The sequence below is a fragment of the Lytechinus variegatus genome, chromosome 6 (genome assembly GCF_018143015.1).
Source record: "Lytechinus variegatus isolate NC3 chromosome 6, Lvar_3.0, whole genome shotgun sequence".
Taxonomy (NCBI): Eukaryota; Metazoa; Echinodermata; class Echinoidea; order Temnopleuroida; family Toxopneustidae; genus Lytechinus; species Lytechinus variegatus.
In genome coordinates this window covers 12,811,311-12,835,702 of record NC_054745.1, presented here as the reverse complement: position 1 = coordinate 12,835,702, position 24,392 = coordinate 12,811,311, and the positions used below count along the sequence as shown (strand labels likewise).

General features: G+C 35.9%; 1 protein-coding gene across 1 annotated transcript in view; it reads left to right on the top strand.

Moving 5' to 3' along the window:
- The window catches only part of LOC121416844 (MAM and LDL-receptor class A domain-containing protein 2-like), a 66,146-nt gene that overhangs the window by 25,888 nt on the left and 15,866 nt on the right, over positions 1-24,392 (top strand). Inside the window, exons 20-43 of the mRNA XM_041610361.1 lie at positions 668-817; positions 1,398-1,654; positions 1,809-1,899; positions 2,089-2,220; positions 2,775-2,920; positions 7,382-7,498; positions 8,604-8,838; positions 9,141-9,367; positions 9,906-10,029; positions 10,191-10,307; positions 10,865-11,005; positions 11,343-11,599; positions 12,449-12,533; positions 13,621-13,749; positions 14,410-14,559; positions 15,596-15,702; positions 16,867-17,031; positions 17,671-17,761; positions 18,157-18,312; positions 19,365-19,466; positions 20,219-20,337; positions 20,885-21,046; positions 21,935-22,124; positions 23,541-23,687. Coding sequence (XP_041466295.1) covers positions 668-817; positions 1,398-1,654; positions 1,809-1,899; positions 2,089-2,220; positions 2,775-2,920; positions 7,382-7,498; positions 8,604-8,838; positions 9,141-9,367; positions 9,906-10,029; positions 10,191-10,307; positions 10,865-11,005; positions 11,343-11,599; positions 12,449-12,533; positions 13,621-13,749; positions 14,410-14,559; positions 15,596-15,702; positions 16,867-17,031; positions 17,671-17,761; positions 18,157-18,312; positions 19,365-19,466; positions 20,219-20,337; positions 20,885-21,046; positions 21,935-22,124; positions 23,541-23,687 — 3,597 coding nt within the window. The remainder of the gene's footprint in view (positions 1-667; positions 818-1,397; positions 1,655-1,808; positions 1,900-2,088; positions 2,221-2,774; positions 2,921-7,381; positions 7,499-8,603; positions 8,839-9,140; positions 9,368-9,905; positions 10,030-10,190; positions 10,308-10,864; positions 11,006-11,342; positions 11,600-12,448; positions 12,534-13,620; positions 13,750-14,409; positions 14,560-15,595; positions 15,703-16,866; positions 17,032-17,670; positions 17,762-18,156; positions 18,313-19,364; positions 19,467-20,218; positions 20,338-20,884; positions 21,047-21,934; positions 22,125-23,540; positions 23,688-24,392) is intronic.

The following is a 24,392-nucleotide window of genomic DNA, read 5'->3' as shown; positions in this document are numbered from 1 at the left end:
TTCTACGATTGATTCCATTGACTACATTGTACAATCAATCGAAAAAATGAAGTGTACGATTAATCGCTATAAACCTTTGTGTTATGGGACCCAGGATAGACCACAAGGGGCACAACACTTTCTTTAAAAATTCTATATAAAGAATAAAAATTCCTTCTAATCACTTACCTGGGGGACCATTTCAGCCCCCCCCCCCCGTCTTGGCATTTTTTTTTTCGAAATATATCGGCTGTGGAAATTTTTTGAATGCGCCACTCACTGACTCTTTACCTTAAAGTCTCATGCAACTTCTGAGACCAATTTTGTGATACCCACACACGCGGTAATAAAATTAAGCTCACAAAATTGCCCAGGTAAATTAAGGTGAGGGGCAAATATCAATTGACCCATTGAATAAATTTTTATTTTTTATTTACTGTGTTTTACTATCTGTTTATGACTACTTTTAATTTATACTTGTCAATATTTGTTCTGCTGTATAAGAATTTTGTTTGTATTTATATATTTATGTATTTTTCTGTATTTTAAAGAGGTGTAAATAAATTGATCTGAATCTGAAATATGTATATGTACATTTTCTTGAAATAATTGTCTGCATAGAAAAGTGGACTTGCCCTTGAAATAACAAAATTTAAGGCCTATTTTTTTCTCTTTGTTCCGTTGTCAGCTCCTGATTCTCATGATTGTGATTTTGAGAGCGGTCTTTGCACCTGGATCCAGGATCCACTCAACGACTTCAACTGGACCAGGGCTTCAGGAACCACTGGAAGCGCTGGAACAGGTCCTGCTGGGGACCACACAACAGGGGATGCAACAGGTAACGTTATATTTTCCGTTCATTTTCTTTTTCAATACATTAAAACACTTTGTCAATAGTCAGAGTTGTGTCTTTCGTGCAGGAATCGTGCGAGCAGTTTTTCATTTAGAAATTCTCAAGAAAATTGGGAATGCAGAAATGCCAAATAATACCTCATAGTGAGAATCCTGCTAAAAACATGGTACAGACTTTGATAAGGTCAATAACAATAATGAAATAATGTATTATGCTCTTGGTTAAGAGACAAAGAGATATTCAGCCTCACCAATTGTTTTGAACTAATAAGTGAGATTGAAGATCTGTTGGTCAATTGGATTCCATTCGCCCTAACCACTAACTCATCACTGTGACCTAGTGGTTATAAAATACTGTCATTCTAAACTTAGGGCTCATTTTCAATTCCAAAGCTTCAAACCAAAAATTTAAGAACAAAATATGAAATTATATTGGCTGTAGTAACTTATAAATCATTTGATAAATGGTTATAATTTTGATAAATTGCTACATTTTTTCCCAAAAAAATGTGGAGGGTTTTTATTATTTTTCTTTACATTTGTTTTTCTTTGATCAAACCAAACAGGTTACTACATTTATCTTGAGATGACCGGTGGCAACCCAGGAGACACTGCCAGACTAAATTCCAACGTTTTGCGGAGCTCTGACGATTCAGGCTACTGCATGGACTTTTGGTTCCAGATGTATGGAAAACATCTTGGCAATTTCTCCATCTACACGTCCAGTGGAGGGTCAGAGACGCTGATCTGGACCGAGTCGGAACCTAGGGGTCCGTTCTGGGTACAGGGCCAGATCCATTTTAGAGGAACAGACTCATATACGGTAAGTTTGTTGATAATTGCTTTCATCTACCTTCAGGAATGAATTAAAATGAATGGAAAATAGAAATCTGTTTAAGACCATGATGATATTCAAAGGTCCCTCATGCAACAGATTGTATTCGGATTATTATTATGATATATTGTCTCTCTTTTAGGTGATATTTGAAGGAGTTCGAGGATCTGATTACATGGGGGATATTGCAATAGATGATATAGTCTTCCACCTGGGCTCATGTCCAACACCAGGTCAGAATACACGTTTTTAGTTTCTTTCTTGCATTTGCATCTATTTAACAAAAAGCTTAATTTCTCTCTTTTTCTAACTCTCACTGAAATAGCTCACTGGTCTGTGATTCATTTCATCCAACTATTCAATCAGGATACTTATCATCATTTGATAACTATTGATATTTATTGAAACCCATTCCATTTCAGATCTTTGTGACTTTGAGAACGGCAACTGTGAATTCAGTCAGATGACCTCTGACACGTTCGATTGGGAACTGATTCAGGCCAACACAAGAGGAACAGGTCCTATTGTGGACTACACTTACAAGACAAGCTATGGTGAGCTCTATGAATGATTATAGATTCACCCTACCTCATTTAATATGCACCTGTTTGATACCATTATTTCATTGAATCAAATGCAGTTTTGAGTTTTCTCATCTCCCTTCCTTTCTTTCTCTTCCTATTTCTTGTATATCTGATTATTTTCAAAGTATCTTTTGAATCATAGTACAGCTTTGATTACATGAAGGTCAGTAGTCTATTTTAGCAAAGAACATAGTATGTTTTCAAACACCAATATCAAGTGCCTGATGTAATATTTTTCAACACTTTTTTTTACTTTTAGGTTGAACTTCTGTTTCAAAAATAGCAACCAAGAAGAAAAGAACAAACAAATCCATGAGTTTAGAATGACAAAACGAGAACAATCACTTGTTTGTTTTAATTGTCTTGTTTTAATCCCAGCATTCAATCTTGAAAACTAATTTTCCACACTTCAGAACGTTTTTTTATACACTGATTTTATCATGCTCACCATATTCTGGAAGTCACTACTTTAGGTTTAAACGAAACTATGAGCCTAATTGAAGTTCTTTTTATTTCTTTTAAAGGACACTTCATGTTTGCTGATATGACCAGTCTCTCTTCACCTAATGACTATGCAACGGTTCAGACAGGGTTCTATGACCCCACCCCTACCCCTCAGTGTATGAAATTCTCATACTATATGGGCACATCACAGGCTTCTATTCTGCGGGTAATTTTCTTTATGAAGATTTGTTCAGAACTCAAATTCAAACTGAATGTTAAAAGTGATAGATTCAATTACCATTTTCTCATTAAAGGGGAATGAAACCCTTGGAACAAATAGGCTTGTGTAGAAACAGAAAATTCATAGAATAAGAATAAAGAAAGTTTGATAAAAATCGGACAAATAATGAGAAAGTTATGAGCATTTGAATATTGCAATCGCTAATGCTATGGAGATCCTCCCATTGGCAATGCGACAAGGATGTGTGATGTCACTGATGAACAACTTTCCCTTTGGTGGACTATAAAATACCTACAAAATGTCTCTTTTTGCTTTTTCTTATGATGATACAAACTGTTTATCCATGATGTATTCTAAAAAAATATGTATTACTTGCCCTCATGTAGAAAGAACACATGATTATTTATTTATTATTTATTTATTTATTTTGTTTTATTTATTTTATACTGCAGGGTAGGCCTGTTCAGTTCTTAAAACTGCTTTACAAAGGCGCCCTGCAGTTTAAAATACATGTCAAGATAAATATAAAATATATCATCAAAAAACAATCAACGTCAAAAATACAAACTATTTAACATCAGAAACAATTAACATAAAAAAATTTAGAGTGGGAAGTGACAATCTAAACATACAAGTACATAGCATTGTAAATCAATGGAATATTATTTCGCTCTTCATCAATTCGTATGAAAGGCTTTGCATAATTTTTTAAAAACTAACAAGGAGGTACACGTACAGGCTTGTAAATTTGAAGGAAGTGCATTAAATAATTTGGGTCCGAAATATGCGAAAGATTTTCTTTTATATTCAGTTCTAGCTTTGGGAAGCTGAAGGGGGCATCGCAAAGAAAACCGTGTCCTGTATTTCACGGGCCGTTTACATACTAAAGGTTTTAAATAATTTGGAACTAAATTGTTCATTATTTTGTATACAAAAACACAATACTGATATTTTATACGCTGATCTACTGATTGCCACTTCAGTGACTGCAACAGAGATATTTGTGATGTATTATAATCTTTTTTCAAAAGCATCCTGGCATATTTATTTTGAAGTTTTTGTATCTTATCTAAATGTACTTTTGCACTGCTTCCCCAAGATGTACTACAGTAATCAATGTAAGGTAAAATCGTAGAAAAGTACAGCTTCTTCATGATATCAAAGGACAGTAAATGCTTAATCCGCCTTATACAACCTATTGCTCGAGATATTTTACAAACGATATTAGTAATATGTTCACACCAAGTCAAGCCCGGATCGAGCATGACACCTAAGTATTTAATCTTTTTTACATTTTCTAATTGTATGTTCCTGAATTTCACTGGCAAATGAGCACCCCTCAACTTTTTCTTTTGACCAAATACCATGGCTTTTGTTTTTTGCGGGTGTAAATGCATATTATTTAAGTCTAACCATTTACATATTGAATCAAAATCATCTTGCAAATACTTTTGTACCTCCTTAATTGATTCACCGTGATTAAAAATGGCGGTATCATCAGCATAAAGAGACATTTTAGAATGTACATGCAATTTCAAATTACACATGTCATTAATAAAAATACAAAATATCAATGGACCCAATATAGATCCTTGTGGAACACCTGATTTTATCTTTAAAAATTCACTGCGACAATTGTTAATCATTACAAATTGCCTTCTGTCTGTTAAATACGATTCCATCCAGTTGTATTCATTGCCAGTAATACCATAATACTTAAGTTTTGCAAGTATAAAATTGTGAGGAATAACATCAAAAGCTTTGCGTAGGTCCAAGAAAATACCACCAGTAACATGTTTTCGGTCCATTTTATCATACAAAAAGTCTGTAATCTCAGTTAGACAAGTGGCAGTGGAATAAGACGGTCTGAAGCCAGACTGACAATTTGCCAGTAGATCATTTACATTTAAGTACTTATACAATTGATCATGTACTGCTCTCTCTAGTATTTTGGACAGGACTGGAAGCACAGATATTGGTCTATAATTGTCAATATCAAAAGATCCTCCCTTATGTACAGGAGTAATTCTTGCTGTCTTAAAATCTTCTGGAATAACACTAGTTTGCAAAGTTGCATTAAATAAATGGGTTAAAGGTCCAGCTATACTCTCTGCTGCCAGCTTAAGAAACTTAGGGTAAATACCATCTACTCCGACCGCTTTCGAACAATCAATATGTAATAGCTCTTTCAAAACATACTCCTTTTTGATTGCACAAAATTTAAATTCACAATCTGGAATAAAAAGAGTTTGTAAATTGTTTAATAAATCTTTCGAGAAATTATTCGAAGGGGCTTGCAACCTTGAGCCGACTTCATTAAAGGCTTTGTTTAGAACGTGAGCTATTTCATTGTTAGGTATTTGACCATCATCAATTGTTAACTTAACATCATGACTCGTGGTTTTATTTTTCTTAGGTAGAAGCTTCGATAAAATGTTCCAGTTCTTTTTTATGTCATTTCCGCAGTCCTTAAATTTGTCCTGATAATACTTCTTTTTCAAATTTTTAATCAAGTTATTAGCTCTTACCGTTACGGGAAGACTGAAATTTATTCCACCAATGAATTAATCTTGTTTTTCTAAATTGCTTTCGATAATAATCCCTTTCGCGTGCTAACACCAAATAATCATCATTTATCCAAGGTACCCCTCTTTGTTTTTGCCGCACTGATATCACGGGGGCATGCCAGTCACAAATGTCTAGGAGTGCGTTTTTAAAGGAGTGCCACAATTTTTCAACATCAGTCCCACAGGAATAAAACTCATGCCAATCAACTTTCCTTACATCATCTTTAAATTTCTCACTGTCAAAGTACTTGAAAGAACGACATTTAGTTATTTTGGGAGAAAGGGGTTGATGTTTCCCTTTAATTGCAGTAAAAATCACAGAGTGATCACTAAGTCCAGCTGACTGCACTCCTGATTTAATAATATTGTCAACAAGTGAATCAGAAATACATACCAAATCGATTACTGACTGGCTATGTGGTGAAATTCTAGTGGGTTCAGATATAACCTGTGTCATTTGCATTGTAGTAAGGAGACTGGAAACTTTTCTAGAAAGATTATTCACGGTTTGCATATTACAATTAAAATCACCAAGAAGGATGACATTGTTTGTAACTGTATACAATTTCTCGAGATTACTTTCAAGACTGTCAAAAAAATCTAAATGATTATCGGGTTTTCTATACAATATACCAATAAATAATGAGCTACTATTTCTACGTTGCAACTCCAACCAAATTATTTCTAAGGCAACAGATTCAAGATCCAATCTTCTTATATATGATAAATTTTCTGATATAAAACATCCCACTCCATCTCCATGAGTACATCTATCCCTCCTCTCAAACTTATAACCTTTAACAAAAATCAAGCTATCAGAATGATCTTTTGTTAACCATGTTTCTGACACTCCTAGTAGATCATAAGGGTTATTATTCAGCAAACATTGTAAATCAGCAACTTTATTAACAATGCTTCTGACATTAAGATGAGCTAATTTAATACCTTTAATACCTTTTAGAGCAAAATCATTAGTTTCGGTTGACATATCATTATTTGCGTCGACAGAAATATTATTACAGTTATACATGACTTCAGTAGATACATCAGGATCATTCCAAAAAGGTAATACACTTTGCAGAATGCATTTCAGGCACTGCCAATTTTCAAACAGTTCGTCTGATAGATGATAGATTGATGATAGATGGATAGATGATAGATGGATAGATGTGATAAAAGAGGCAATTTCAAGTGAAATATATATTAAAGTAATGGGGAGAGTTGTTCACAAGTGACATCACACATCTTTGTCGCATTGCCAATTTGCTAGCATTAGTGATCGCAATATTCAAATGCTCATAACTTTCTCATTTTTTGTCCGATTTTTCTCAAACTTTCGTTGATCTGTTTCTTTGATTTTTCTGTTTTCACACAAGCTATCTTGTTCCAATGGTTTCATTCTCCTTTAAGTTAAAACTTGGAAATGATTGCGGATCTGAGTAAGCATAGTAAATTATAACTAGTCATTTGTAAAGACATGTGTAAGTTACAAACAACATTATGAAAAGGCCTCCTGTCACCTATTTCATACCTGGGTGGAACGTGGCAAAATATAGGGCTCAGGTCCAAGATCTCAGGTAGATGTGGACATATTGTTTCAGGTTAAGAGTTATATTTATAGCATTTTTCGTATGGTTTGAATGGAGGAGTTGGATATTTTACATTTAGAACATTTTCAACATCATGTATGAATCAAATTAAACTGTCAAAGAAATGTCCTGAAACTAAGTACAAGTGAGTCAATTTCTTATCATACTGTAAATTTTATGTTTCGAAATCAATGTATCTTCATCACTTTAAAACAGAGGAGATCACATTTCAAGCTCATTATCTGATCTTATAATTCTATGAAAAAAAATATTCTTATTGCACTGATAAGGTTTATCTACATGAAAGGAGCATTGGAGACTCGAGTCTGTGGCAGATGAGTACAGTCACAGGACCTGATGAATGGCACGTAGCTGAGATCAATTACACCAGCGCAGACTCTCATAGGGTAAGATGAGTAAATAGGTAAAGATGATGGGATGTGGTGGTGATGATGTTGGGGCTGGTGGAAGTGGTAATGGTGGTGATAGTGTTGGTGTTAATGTTGGGTGCGATGTTGGTGGCGTTTGGAGTGATGAAGGTGGTGTAAGTGGTGATGATGGTGGTGCGTTATGGTGGTGTTGGCATTGATGGTGATGATGGTGGTGGTGGTGGTTGGTGTTAATGTTGGGTGCGATGTTGGTGGCGTTTGGAGTGATGAAGGTGGTGTTAGTGGTGATGATGGTGGTGCGTTATGGTGGTGTTGGCATTGATGGTGATGATGGTGGTGGTGGTGGTTGGTGTTAATGTTGGGTGCGATGTTGGTGGTGTTTGGCGTGATGAAGGTAGTGTAAGTGGTGATGATGGTGGTAGTGGTGGTTGTGGTAGCGATGGTAATTGTAATAGAGGTGGTGATAGCTGATTTTGATTCTGCTGCTGGTGGAGAAGCTGACAATGTTAGCTGCAGAGAGATGGCTCCTATAAACACTGATGATGGTAAACAACAAGACTGATACCTAGTTCACTGAATGCTAATGTGTTTTGATTAGCAACATAATCATAGATATAACTATTGGGGCATTGCAGAAACTCACAATCAAGTGCAAGTCTCTTTTGTATTCAATGCGCAATCATAAGGCTTACATTTTCATATGTAATTACAAATTTGCACTTGATTGCTGATCTGCTCCTGGAAACTAGAGGGTGTGTTTCACAAAGATCTAAGTTTTACTTAGAGTCGCACTTGAATGCCTAGTTACATGCGGTATAAAAGACATCACGGCATTGGTCAGATCATGCCAAGAGTATGCATTCTACTCCATATCAATCAATAAGATTGCGCGTTGCATATCATGTTTAAGTCTTCATTTCAGTGCAACTCTAAGTCATACTTACAACTTTGTGAAACACCTCCCAGGAATGCAACCTATTGACTATTGCTAAAACATATCTATTAACTATAAAATTACAATATAGATTTGCTATTGATTGCAAATATTTTCATACAACACCCACTTAGTGTACTTTCATTGCTTTCATACTGCTTTCATTTTCTTCTCTGTCCCTGAAATCAGTTCCGATTCCAAGCCTCAAGCAATCAGTTCCAAGTCAGCTCCGGCGTAGCCATCGATGACATCATAATCTCGACAGAACCGTGCAATCCATTTGCTTCGTGCTCCTTTGAGAATGGGCTGTGTACTTGGAAGAATGATCAGAACATGGACGACTTTGATTGGTTGCTCATACACGGAAGGACGCCGTCAGACGACACGGGACCAGGAGTCGACCATACTCTTGGAACACCATATGGTAATAATTTAAAATGTATCTGGTGCGTGTTTAGAGACATAGTTCCAATATGTCAATCAATACATAAAACATGTGTATGCATTTCAGTTTGTAAGTGCAATCACCTTTCTCCACTACACATGTAGAGTATTTCATGTTGCAGTAGTAACAGTTAAATTTTACAATAAATTACTAATCAGTAGTGATGAAATTATGTTAAAGGAAGTGTTCTGTCAGAGTAATTTCAGCCTTAGCACAACCAATATCCCATTTTCAGATACTTCTCTTTCTCATACTTAGATTTATCATTATCTTATCACTAGGTACCTATGTATACGTTGAAGCCACTGGTCGATCAGAGGGTGATGTGACAATACTAAAGTCTAGTGACTTCCTGGCTGTGTCTCCCCAGTGCTTGGAGTTTTACTATCACATGGGCGGAGCCGATGTGGGCTCCCTCGAGGTCCAGACCTGGCCGGATAGTGCCACCTCACCAAGCACAAAGTGGTCCCAGGACCAGGATACTGGGGATTATTGGAGACAGGTCCAGGTACTGGATGGGCTTGGTCTTAAAATGAGCTATATCCACTTTTACCAAGAATTGAAAGACAGGCTTCTGCCATTAAAGAATAATACTAATAATACTAATAATAATAATGATATTAATGATATATAAACAATGATGTTGATTGGAATATGGTATATTGCTTATCATATAATGGTGATATAGATATAGATCTCATCAATTATTGCCTTAAGGTTAGAAAGTAAACTGTTTTTCATTTTATTATTGTACTAACAGTCAAATTTGTGAATGGCTAGTGATAATGACTTGTTCTATTGAACAGTCTTGGTTTTAGGATTAGGATGATCTATCAGATAACATGGCCTTCATCACTATGTTATAAAACATTTTATTCTCATCATTTTGCTCTGACATTAGAATTACGCACACTTTTACTTATGAAACAATCCAAATGCCCTCAGCTGTACCTGGGGTGTGTTAGAACTGTTTAAACTGTACCTTGTGTGTATAATGTATATTAATGTCCTCAATAATGTGCATTGTTTTATACTATTCGTCCTAGATAACTTTGGATGCTATTCCTTCGGCCTATTCCTATGAGGTTTTATTCAAGGGTACAGTTGGATCTTCCTTCATGAGTGATATATCATTGGATGATATCATGTTCTACGATGGGGAATGTTCTGGTAAGTTTAATGATTGATTGATTGATTGGTTGGTTGGTTGGTTGGTCGGTCGGTCGGTTGGTTGGTTGGTTGGTTGAAACTGCTTGGAAAAGATACAGTTTACAAATAATCAAATATGGAAGAAGAACAGTCATTTTTTATCACGTCTTATTTTATTCTAGATCCTCCTACTGACTGTGACTTTGTGTGTAATGATGGAACTGACAAATGTCTACCCAATAATCAGGTCTGTGATTTTGTATCGCAGTGTGGGAACGGCAATGATGAAGTGGACTGCGGTAAGTTATGATGCATGGGGCACTTCGATGGTTAATAGTGTAAACCTGGTTACTGTTAGTGTATATTTTATCCTATATAAATTAAATACTGTATGCTGATTGGTTTAAATAGCATCATGTGATCAAACATATTCTCACTATTTTGCGGTGATGTTGAAAATTAAATACCCACTGAAGAGAATTTACTATTCCGATACATCAACTGTGCACTATTCCATCATTGACACAGATCATCCAATCTCTCGGGCACATTGATCAAAGGCAAAAAGAAGCTGCTGAAAACTGCTTATCTAAAAAAAAGAGCCAATGGAGTAAATTAGAGTCAAAAGGGGCCTAAGCTTTCGATCCTAGCAGAATCTTCGTCGGAGGCAAAATGACAAACATATAAAGTGAAACAACCATGATCATTGGATGATATCATTGATCAGCGAGGTGACTCTACCGGGCAAGTCTTCCTACAGATAAAATTGATCTATCCATTGTCAAATTGAAACCAAACAATTGCAATTGACTGTTAATATTTTCTTGCAACACCCCTTATGTTTAATTTGTTACAGGTACAACTTGTACATTTGAAGTGGACACCTGTCGTTGGTGGAATGCAGGCCATGGTACCCACAAGTTCAAGCGTAACCAGGGATCTACTCCTGATAGTAACACTGGCCCTGCTTATGATCACACTACACTCACTTCTGCTGGTAATATTTCTCTCTTTCTTTCTCTATAACTGATGAATGTAAGATTTATAGTGAATGTGAAATATGTCAGTCGTTTCCTCTTTTCATTTGATTGCTAAACCCTGTCTTCTGAAGTCAGATACATGTATAACTATGGAAAACCAAAAATGTCAACATCTGTGAAAAGTTTTGTGTTTCTTATGTTTACTGTGCCCTTTTATCATGCTAGCATGATAAAAAGAGTACAGTGAACATAAGAAACTAATTTTACAACATAGACTAGTATTAAACCAGACTTTGTACATCATTTTGAAAATTTCATATTCATGATCTTTTTTTATTTCTCTAACTTTTGAAGGATGGTACATGTATGTGGGGACCACGCCAAACAGCGGTGCAGCCTACGCCGTACTATCCTCTCGCATGCACCGGAATGCTGCAGCGACCTGTGAGGTCCGGTTCTGGTATCACATGCTTGGTGACGACATTGGAAACCTACAGCTTTGGGTACAAGAACAGTACTTCTTGATGCTACCTTGGTTTAAATCCGGGGATGAAGGAGACCGTTGGCAGGAGGGAATCGCTGGACTGGGTCGCATCCATGGCGGCTTCAGTGTAAGTCTTTAAAATTATGGCTATAAAAAAATCAATAATGCGTTAGGGGACTATTTTATGAAACTGGCCGGCACTGGCAATATGTCATTATCCAACGGTTATCACACTTTTCAGACACCTGTGCTTCTGAGTCAGTCAAAGTGAAGGAAAATCATCAGATCTGACAACTTATCAGAAAATAAACGAGATGCTCATTTGATGATGATAACCATTGGGATCAAAATCCTTACTAAAAATTCTCTGAAGCATCCTTCTGCAAGGTTCCTACTATTAAGCCAATCCATAGACAATTACATTAAATCCCACAAATTAGTGACCACAGTTTAAACGTATGAACTGGTCATATTTTCAAAAGGAGTGCGAGGGACACTGTAGAAACACATACCCTAGTACAACAAGTGCATTGAATGCTTCAGAAACCTATGACCTTTTCATAAAACTAATCACAAGTGTTCTGGAGGAAACCGCCCCACCTTTTAAAAAACACAAACAAACCCCACCTTTTAAAAAACACAAACAAAATCCAAGCAAAAAACCAACTGTGGAAAAATCCATCCCAAGAAAATGTGAAACACTATAGAAAAAAGAAAGCAGAAGTGCAAAGACTCGTTAGACACAAAATCCTCGTTCTAGCACCCAACTGGTATGGACAAAAAAAGTCTGGTCAAAATTTACACAAGAGTTTTACTGATACTAAAGGAGGAACTTTCAAGGAATGCTTAACAGAATACTTGACTCTTATTAATAGGAATTAAGAGGATAAGTATTCTTGTGTCTTGAATATTTTCATTCTATTCACTTAAGATTTCTTAAGTACTTGATTTCATATTGCTCAATGTCAATTTGTAGGTGAAGTTCCAGTCCATACGTAACTTTGATGTTTTAGGGGATGTGGCCATAGATGACATAAGAATGGAGAGATGTGGTCTTCCAGGTAAGTCACTCCATTAGATTGAATGGCCCATATTCTGAAGTCGGGTTTTACGTAGACCATGGTCTATACTTATTTTTCCCAGGCACTTAATAATGTTTTGGGAGTCAAATGAGCTGATACATTGAACCTCTACTGTTATAGATTTATGTTGTAACTTGCTTTCCATAGTTAAACCACAAGTTCAAACCAGAGTTAAAATTAAACCCGACTTCAGAATATGGGCCAATGTGTTTTCTGTTTATCAATGCTGATTAGGCTGTATGCTCTTTTTGTCGATCCCTCATTTGTCAGAAATATTTTTTGTATGTTATGACAATACACTGTTTCCATTTTTTATGTTCATCTAATCTTTTTTTTGTCATTTCTTTTTGAGAATGAAAATATTTTGAATTAAATTATGCATTGTCTGTATTTTTAGCTGCCATCCTGAAGGGCCTTTTAGTTTTCAGTCAATAAATTTTACGGTCTGCAATATCACGGGAAACCATATTCTAGATCTATGTTCCCCTTTCCCTGTATTTTTTAGGTACTCCTGGCATGCCACAGTCACAAACTTTCATCATATAATATGCAGAAATCTCATGAAAACTCAATTTTTGTTGTATTTCTTTAAGAATTAACTCTTTGCATGCTGAATTAATTTTTGGGGATAATAATGACAACTGTTTCCATATTATTTTCTTTGATTCAATATTTCCATATTGCACCATAGATTGATTCTTATTGTCATCATGCAGATGATATCCAAAAACTATTGTCTTTTATTAGCTTATCTAATTTGAAGGTAGGGGAGAAAAATAATTGAATTTCATTGAACGAATGTGCAAGATTGCAACATCAGCGCGCAAAGGGTCAATGAAGGCTCATTCTTAAGTATACATGAAAGATAAAAAATTTGTTAAACTGTCATTTGGGCCAGTGAAGTTGTACATGTATTTTCTGTGATGTATCTCACAATACTTCAATTTTTTTTCAAACTTACAAATTGGCAAATGCAATACATATTATGAGATTATCTCCTGCACAAATATAACATATTGCTGAGAAATCATAGGAGTCAACTTCCCTGTTCTTGTTTTTTTAACAGCTGAGCAGTCTTCTGCATGTGCCAGTAATGAGTTCCGTTGTACCCGCAATGCATGCATTGACATCCATCGTCTGTGTGACTTCACTGACGATTGTGGAGATGGCTCTGATGAAGACCCTGCCATCTGTGGTAAATATTACCCCAACTTTTGGGGGGAGTTGGGTATTTCTTTTAATTTTGAATGTATTATCAGCATTATTATGTTTTCATTCAGCAGAAACATCATGTCCTGTCATTGTGGAGTAAATTGGATCTGCAATCAGATTTTATAAGAATCATGACTTGAATGTAGCAAACCAATTCCACGAAATATGTTCATCTGATCTCCCATGTGAGGACCGCTCAGAATTAAAAGTTTTCTGATTTAGGTTTATTGCTCTCAATGGCTTTATCACTGCTTGAAATGAATTCCAATGTGCAGGATGATGGGGGTTAGGAATAGACAAAAATTGATTATTTCATGGAATTGCCTAGCACAAGCTTGATCGGGCACGTCGTGGTCTGGTGGTTCTGACTTCTCTTTCAAACAGAGAGTTTTGGATTCAAATCCTTGCCATGACATGTCTTCTTCCAGAAAGAAATTTGTCCACACTGTGTTGCACTCAACCCAGGTGAGGTGAATGGGTATCCAGCAGGATTAAATCCTTGCATGCGCTGAGCACCCGTGATGATAGCTCGAGCTTAAACGGGGGTAATGATAGCAGCACGTTGTATCTTCGGGCAGAAAGCGCTTTTTAATTCTGCTATTATTATCATTATTGCCCAAATTTTACATTTTTTTTTCTACAGGAGGGTACGATCAGTGTAGTTTTGAAGATGACTTCTGTGATTGGACCCAAGATGTCTATGATGAAACTGACTTCATCAGAAAGACGGGACCGTCGGATACAGAAAACTATGCTACAGGACCATATAGAGATCATACAACACAGTATACAGGTAGGCCTAATATATGTTAATAATAATGATGATAATGATAATAATATATTTACCCAGGCTAGCCACTTCATTTGCAAAAACTGTTCTCCCAGCAGGCCCTGCTTAACATGATAATGTTATTATTTCCCTGGGTTTAGTATGCAGGTAGGCCGTCTAATAAGTAAAATGGAATCAAATTGATGTTCAGTGGCAAGTACCAGTCTTGGCACTCTACAATAACAGAATATTACTAATTGACATCATCTTTCCTTTTTTAAAGACAGAAGTACATGTACAAGGGTTCTGAAGAAATCATATTCCTCATATTTCAGATAAATATTTGTATAAATTAATGTGCAAAAATTAGAAGAAAAAATACAGTCTTGAAAAAAAAACATGTGAAATAGATATATGTAATGTATGTTCAAATTAAATCCTCAAAAGCCTACATACATTTTATTACATGTGTTTGTGGGCCATTTCAAATCTTACTTTTTGGAATGATAAGACTTTTTTTTTCATTGTACCAACCCTATATCACTGAATGCTTTTATACCAAGTATGCATAAACATTGTTATATGTATCACATGCACAGACTTCTATACATTTTTATGTTCAAATTAAATCAGAAACATACTACATACACATATTACATGTGTCTGTATGCTGCTTCAAATACTTGGTATAATAAGATATACTGGCCCGTATTCTGAAGTTGGGTTAACTTAAACTCAGTTTTAAAGTTGTGGTTAAGTATGGACACCCAATTGTTACATAATCACTAACAGTAGAGATATCTTACTTCAGCTCATTTGACTCTCAAATAATTCATAATTGTCTAGGAAGTATAAATAGATGATTGTCTTCACCATCGATGAAGCAGGAAAGAGCGCAGTAAACATAAGAAACATACATGATAAAAAAAAATATACTTTTGGCTTCCCATACTTAAACCACAACTTTAAACCTGAGTTTAAGTTAAACCGGACTTCAGAATACGGGCCAAAATATCTTATTATACCAAGTATGTATAATCTTTATCTGTACTGCATGCAGGTTACTATCTGGTAATGGACTCTAGTCAGCAAGGTTTGTCAGAAGGAGATAAAGCAAGATTGTTCAGTCCAGCTTATCAACAAGTCAACCAGAACAGATACTGCAGGGTAAGACTTGGGAAGTGTTTCATGTAGCATCTTGTTAAGGATTTTTCAGTGGGAAACTTGCTCTGAGCCAATCGGATGTAAGGATTTCAGTAGCTTGTAACAAATAGTCAGTGATAACCACGTACTTCATGTTTTGTGACAAGGTCTCCTTAGATGATGTTACTTCATTTCATTAACAGTTTGAAGTAGTTTTATTTCTTTGGTAGAAACACTGTAAGCTTCTTTGAAATTTCTGCTTTTTGTCAAAGTATGATGATTTGTAGTGTTTACCGGTAATAAGATTTGGATGTTGCATTAATACCAGCATGTTCCACTGATACTTCTATTTGGCTTGAAATTTGAAAAAAATTTTTTTTTTTTTCAATTTGTGAGACTCCTCAACTTCTTTCTGGTATTTCGTCGTCATCAAATTTAATGGCCATACTGCAGAAAGTTTTTTGAAAACAAGTCAATGTAATTTCCTCTCAAACTGATGGATATCAATTATTTTTTAGTCATCCCGCCCATTTAGATATAGCGTTGCACACCTCCCATTTGTAAATAAATATGCTTTGTAGACTTCAACTCTCAAATCAAATCAACTTCTCATATTTGGAAAGCCTTGAAGCTTTGTCACCAATCCACTTGATGGTGTTGTTGATAATTCTGTCCATGAAGTCCTATAAATTGTTTCAAATTGTGTTTTATGCCATTTTTGTAAAGCACTTTACTGGTCTAGATATTTCTGTTCCCTATTATTCTAACAAAGATCATGTTGAAATTAATTTCATACAAGATATGGTGCTCATATTGTTTTTTACATTGTGGAAGCGCCGTGGTGTAGCGGCCCTGACTCACACCTTGTAATCAGAGGGTCGTGTGTTCGAATCCCACCACGGCATAGCCTCCTTTGGCAAGGCATCAATCCACATATTGCCACCCTCACCCAGGTGCTTATTGGGTACCGGTAGGAAATAACTGTCATTGTGGTTGGTTTCGCAAGTGTGCACCTAACAGGCTTCTTGAAAATGCTATGAATCCAGTGACCGGGTAATAATAATTTGAAGCGCTTCGAACAGTCGTAGATTGATAAAGTGCTATATAAATGCCAATTATTATTATCATTACTCAACCTGTTACTCAAATTTGTCAAATCTTTGAAATATTTATTTCATCTCTCATTAGTTCCGTGTGTGGTACCACATGTTTGGGAGTGACCTTGGAACCTTTAACATTTACTACCGGGTCGGCATTGGAGCCTATCTCACACCCCTCTTCTCAAAGACTGGACACTCTAATGACTACTGGGAGCTTGCAGATGTTGAAGTTACATCAGACCTTAATTTCCAGGTAATATTCTTTTATATATCACAGGTATCACTCTTTATCAATCTAATGACTACTGGGAGCGTGCTGTTGTTGATGGTATATCAGATATAATTTTCAGGTGATATTTATTGCTATATCACAGATAAAATTTTGTATCACTCTAATGAATATTGGGAGCTTACAGATGTTGAAGTCATGACAGATCTGAATGTCATGGTAATATTTAATGTTATATCACAGAGCAATTCCTCTGCTAAATAAACATGTATGTAAATACTTGCTATCTGCTTAAGGATGTTACAAAAATTGCCTGACTCCAATGCATTTTATTGAGCTTTCTGCTTTATGAACTAATTTCATTTAAAGTTGTAGATACATGTATTGCAGAAGTCATAAGAAAATTCTAGGAATAATCCAAAAGATGTTTTCTACTTTAATTGAAGTAGTAATACATGTATCTTTTTTTTGTCCCTGTTGAATGTGAAAATGTTGTTTTACCCCCAGAAATGGTGAATTATGCTTCCTTCAACATACTCCACACAAATATTTTTTAAGTCTTTGTTTTGTGTTATGTTTTTCCTAAGATTGCTATTGAAGATGTAAGAAAAAAGAGTCCAGTTGGCATTCTCTTCATATGTTGCTATTCTTTTCTTTTCTCAGATTGTCATTGAAGCTCTAAGAGGCAATGGTCCAGCTGGTGATATAGCAATTGATGACACATCTATAACATCAGATTGCATCAGATCACCATGTGAGTTCAAACCCTAGCAATCTAAAATCAAGTTAACCACAGATATTATGTGCATACCGGGTGTCCGCCTCCGTCTAAAAATATCCTGTTATTATCAACACTTCTCAACAACAATGCTGATTTTTCTCACAAAAAGTGGATGAAATGCTTTTATGTTGCATGCATATAATATTAAACATATCCAATAGATAAACTTCTTGTTCCATTGATAGTGTTCTGACCTTCAGATTCAAGGACACAAGAAAACTCATATCTAATATTTTGGTAATTTTTTAGATTATTTTTACTTGTCTATGTATCTTTACATTCTGTAATCTCTTCAACCAAGTATGTTCATTTTGATGTTTAACACTTGCTTTAATTCTGTCTCTTTTTTTTCCTAACATCTTTTCCAGCTGAGCTACCACCAGGTGCAACGTCGCCTCCTATAGTTACATATGGTCCATGTGGGCAGGGCAAATGGCAATGTGCTGATCTTAGCTGTATTGACTTGGATCTCTACTGTAACTATGAGGCTGATTGCTTGGGAGGGGAAGATGAGGCTTCGTGTGGTAAGAATATGAAGAGGGGCATATCTAGGGTGGAATGGAAGAGGGGGCATAGAAAGTGGGGCTAAATTCTGTATAATATTACATGAAACATGCTCTCCCCCCAAAAAAAAAATAAATTGCATATTTGGCAAAATGACAAGGACGAAAAGGGAGTTCTTCCCATGAGGGGAGGTATAATGCACCATTTTGGGTGAAAGGGGCATTGTGCTCTCTCACCCCCCTCCCCACCCCTTCCTTTGTCCAACATTCATCCTATTGTCTTGAATGAAGTAGTCTGAATATGTAGCCTAACTGCCCTGATAGGGACGTTTGCATAGTATGTCCCTCTCAACAAGTAGTATTTGTACTAGTCTTGTATCAGGACCAACTATTTGATTAAGTTTATCTGTCATTGAACTATTTTGATTAATTTATGTTGCTAATTGTTTGCATGCCTGATGTATCATGTGTGATAGGTATGTTTATGGTAACATATTCAAATTATAAAAATGTTACTCTCAACAACCTGAAAGCTTCCTGTACTGACTGCACAGAAACGTTTTAAGCACTAACAGAGGACCTTTTACAATCAGTAATATGGTAGCGAGGCCTAATTTTCAATCAATGCATTACTTATTCATTGAAATGTTTTGACTTCACAATCCAAAAGATGTGACTAGGCTTACTTTTAACGCTCTGTTAGCCTAACAACATTTCTGTGCAACTGGGACATGGAGACTGCCAGGCATGTAGCAACAACAGGTGGGAGCCAACTAGATTCTATGCATTGTAGTTTATTCATTACTAACAGGTGAAAGAAATGCATTTAATAAATGTGGGTCGGTCAATTGGAGGTGCACACCAGTTTTGATTATTGGTGTAGCTGCATTAGCTGTGTCATTTTCCCCTGCCCCTTTTTTTATTTCTTTCTTACTTTTCTTTAAATCCCAAGTACAAACCATAAACAGAACACAGTGCACTTAGAAACATCAGTATTAAGCACCTTATAAATGTTATGTATTATTAGTAGTAGAAGCAGACAGAACTATAATCATTATGTAATATTTTTTTAGGATCGTGTGACTTTGAGAGTGGTCTGTGTGGATACCAGGATGATAGCTACGGAAGCTTTGCTTGGAGTAGAGACCAGGGGAGTCTGATCAGAGATGCTGGAGGTAAGATGATTTGATATGATTGCAATTTAGGTACGAAAGATAGGGAAGGTGGTGATGAAGAAGCAAAAGAAGAAAAATAAAAGAGAGAAGGAAGAAGAAAGAAAACAAGATGAGGAAGAGGAAGAAAAGAAGGGGAAGAAGAAGTTATCAAAAAAAGGAAAGGTGGTGAAGAAGAAGCAAAAGAAAAAGAAGAAGATGAGGAAGAGGAAGAGAAGAAGAAAAGATAGGAGGAAGAAGAAAAGAAAAGGAAGAGAAAGAAAAAGAAGAAGAGGGAGAAAAAGATGTAAAGGAAGAAGAACAGGAAGAAACAACAGGAGACAAGAGAAGGAAGCAAAGAGGGAGAAGAAAAGAAAAGAAGAAAAAGGAGTGTGGTAAAGAGAAAAATAAGAAAACTAGATGAAAAAGAGAAGGGAGAAAAATATATCTAAAAAGAGAGGTGAGGAAAAAATTGAAAGGGATACAGAAGAAAAAAATGGAAGATCATTTTTAAAGAAGAACAAGAAAAATGATCAAAAGTTTCTAATCATCAAATTTAAAACCAAATTATTCCAATAAGGAACTATTCTATGGGCCATTCATTTTTTAGAGTCCTTTCCAAGATGCAGCTTTGATGGTTGCTGGCGACCATCTTTGATGGTTGCTGGCGACCATCTGGTGTATAAGGCATGACAAGGTCTTTTCAATATTTTGTCACCATTCCATTTACAGCTATCCATTTAAGAACTTTATTATGTGTCATTTTTTGTATCAAGGTTCCTACATGACAGTTGGCAGTGGCAATGGACAGTTCAATGAACCAGCTAGACTTGTGAGTACAGTCCTCCCTGACACTGCACCAGCTTGTACCCTGACATTCTGGTACACTTATCAGGTAAGAGACTGTATATTAAGGCTATTCTTTCAAACACTTACTCGAAATTCTAAAAGCTTTACTTTAACTACAGACTGTTGAAAATAATATAAATTAGAACTGTGATAATAATTATTTGTTGAAGTAATTACTGCAACATAAATAACCTACCTTCAGTATAGCAATATAAAAAGAGCAGATCAAAACAACTACCCCTCCCCCACCCCAAAGGGACAGCAATGGTTAATGAATGGTAATATTTTAGGAGAGGTTTGTAATTATGGTGTATTGCGGAAAATTGCAGCTCCAAAAATTTTCAGAATTGCATATTTGGGATTGCTTTCGATTTCTTGAGTTGTATTCAAATGCAATGTTTTCTATAACTGACCCAGATTAGTTTGAGTTGGATTGCAATATAGATATAACATGGTTTCTCAGGGAGCATTTCACGAAACAAAATTGATTTTTCTGACTTGTTAACACCTTCTTTGAATCCTTTATTCTGATTGGATAAGCGCAAATTATGAACTTTTTTATTTTATGAAATACCCTCTTTTTCCTTTCTAAGGTGTCAACTGCTGCTAATGTCCCTCTCACTGAGTTCTACATGCAAGTTGTAAATGCTAGTGATTCTGCAGATTCTGCTGATTTATGGAGGGCTCCCTCAACGGCAGTTGCAACATGGACTCAAGCTACAGTTGGACTAGGAAGACAAATATCAAGCTATCAGGTAAGAAATGTCTTAATGGTACAAGGTAATATGGCAATACACTCCCACCCCCCTTCCCCCACAAAAGAATTATGATGAATGAATGTATAAATTGATTAATAATTGAATAAATATATTTGAAAAAATATCCCACAAAAATCAAAACAAAGTAGAAATAGAGTCCAGGGTCCCGTAACACAAAGATTAGCGATTGATTTCAAAGAACAATTCTGATTGGTTCATAATCAGTCTACTGAGCAAGATGCGCATGCAACGAGGATCTTGATTGGTCATTTCATTTAGCGAGTAATCGCTAACCTTTATGTTACGGCGCCCTGTTCCAGAATTCTTACCATTTCTTTTCAGTATACACTCATAGAATTTCTTATTAACCAACTCAAAAGTTGGATAAAATACCTTGTATGAACTGACCAAGTATTGATTACAAAAATCCTTATGTAATTTTGAATACAACTTTGTTTAATCAAGTAACTAGGCATTTTAAAAGAGTGCATTCATGAGTCGAGGGTGTGAAACCTTCAAAAGGCCTGTTGCTCAGCAATTGTGAGACAGAATTTTCGATCGCATATTTATTTCTTTCATAATTCAATAATCAGAGCCGCCAAGTAGTACTGAAAAATTAAATAGATATTGATGGTTTATACAAACGTGTGATTTCTAAAGTTTCATTTTCATGTGTTGCCTTTTTTATTTCTTGGAAAATACTGATTTCCTCATCAAAATGCTGATTTTCAGTTTCAAAGCTACTAAAATGTTCTTGTTCATGTTGCTAGCTCTTAATTAGGCATAATTTTTGCATAGTATCTAGTGTGCATTTTATTTGTTCAGTCTTTGATAGGTTCAACCAAGCGTGGTTTACTCATGCTACATGTACTTTCTCCTCCCCAGATCAAATTTGTTGTAGTCATGTCGGACGATGATGATGTCGTTGCTGTCGATGACATCATGCTCACTGGATGCAAGGTGGAATCCTATAGCCCGTGTGAGGTTCAATGCGATAATCTTCTGTGTGTTCCATTCTCCAAGAAATGTGACTACTCCGATGATTGCACGGACGGGACGGATGAAAGGACATGTGGTGAGAAAAAAAATCAGTATTTTACTGGAGTAGTATTCTGGGGCCATTTCATAAAGTTGTTTGAAGGTTAACAGCGTCTTTAAGAATGAACCTTTTTCTACGTGCTAAATCATCACCAATGAACGTTTGGTGTATACCATTTACCACAATAAATAAGGGTGACCAGTTGTTCTTAAGGTCGCTCCTGACTTGTGTAACAGCTTTACGAAACACCCACCTGGGCCCGTAACACAAAGGTTAGTAAATGATCATAGAACATTTTCCTGCGATTGATTGCATTGACAGAAATGTACAATCAATCGTAAAAATCAAGCATACGATCAATTGCTAACCTCTGTGTTACGGGACCCTGGTATCAGAAATTGCCAAACATGAGGTTGAATATAACTTTTCATTTCCCCTCAGAGAGAGTTATGTTTTGCCCAAAGCTCGAAGTGCTGAGAGAAAATATTTTTTTGGGGGGGAGAAATATAGCTTTAGAGGGAGTTGAGATGTTATTTGCATCTTTCCAGTCAATATCTGTTATGTATCATATATGTACATTCAGATTTTCCATTTGCTTTATGGTAATTTTTTTGCAGCTCTGATCCATCTGAATAATATTTTTTTTAACACAGCTAACATGTGCTTCAAGTAATCAATGTGTACACTGTAGTGCATACATCAAGCAAACTTTCAGCTTTTAAGCAGTGAGCGATGTCACCTCAGTATATATACAGTCGCCATTTACAACGCAGTTATATTCACCGTGGTGACATCAAAACTTGGAATAAAACAATTGCTCTCCTTGCAGCTATGATCATGTGATGGCATATTGACCTATCACTGATATGAATCTGAACAAGCATCTATTGATTCCTTGAATATTGGATCCCATAATTTCCATGTATAAAAGGTTTGAACATGCACCCTCAGGGTTAACAAGAAAGAAAAAAGTAATTTTTATAAAAGAGATACATAGTAATGAGTTTGTACAATCTCTAGTAGATATGAACCAATTTCTCTATACATGAGCAAAGCATGAAGCATCAGTGAGTGTTGGCTATACACATCCATATTAACTAACTACATGTATTTACATAAATAGTCTTAAAAATTATGGAGACGATCTAGGTCAAAATGAAGGATAATGGTAAAATATTATTCAAGAATTGCCAATTTGCACTTTTCAATAGTGATGATATATTTTTCATTGCATTGCAAAATTTGTAATAATGACTAGGGTAAGTCATATGGTTTTTATTTAGGAATGGCTAAAAAATTATGTATTTAAAATAAAAGATATATATCTCTTTCCGATGATGTACATCTATTAAGTGTCTTATCTGATTGTTTAAACTTTATGCTTCTAAGTACAAGCCAGTGCAAGGTGCACATAGTGTAATATCCTCAATGGTTTTTTTTTGTTGTTCTCAGATTTATATCAGAGATGTGACTTTGAAGCTAATCTTTGTGACTGGAGCCAGAACAGAGAAGATGATCTTGACTGGTTGTGGATGACGGGTAATCAAGGGGCGCAGGGTGGTGCCCCTGGTGTTGACCACACCCTAAATACTCCCTCAGGTGAGTGTTCATTGGTGATTGGTTGTGAATGAAGGGTAATTAGAGGGGGCAGGGTGGTCGCTCTCGTGTTGCCAACACACTAAATATTCCATTAGGGGAGTGGTTATTAAAGATGATCTTGATTGGTTGAGGATGAAGGGAAACCAAGGGGTGCAGGATTGCACCCCTGGTGTTGACCACACCCTAAATACTCCATTTGGGGAGTGGTTATTAGAGATGATCTTGATTGGTTGAGGATGAAGGGAAACCAAGGAGTGCAGGATTGCGTCCCTGGTGTTGATAACATCCTAAATACCCCATCAGGTGAGTGTTTAATTGTGATTGGTTGTGAATGAAGGGTAATCAACAGGGACGGGTGGCAGCCAACTGGCGCCAATCTCACCCTGAATAATCATAATGGATCTCTTGTAAAAAAGTACCATACAGTACAGTATTACAGTATTACTATGGTATTACCATAGTATTACCATAGTATCCATGGTATTCATTAGTACTATAGTACTACCACAGAAGTACCATACGGAATCGGAAAGTACTATTTGAAAATACAGAAGTACCATAGTAATACCATATGAATACCATAGTAATACCATAGTAATGTACCATAGTAATACCATGATACTGTATGGGGTTTTTTTAACAAGGGATAAGAGAGTGTAATGGAGGTGATCTTGATTGGTTGTGGATTCTGGGTAGTCGAGGGGT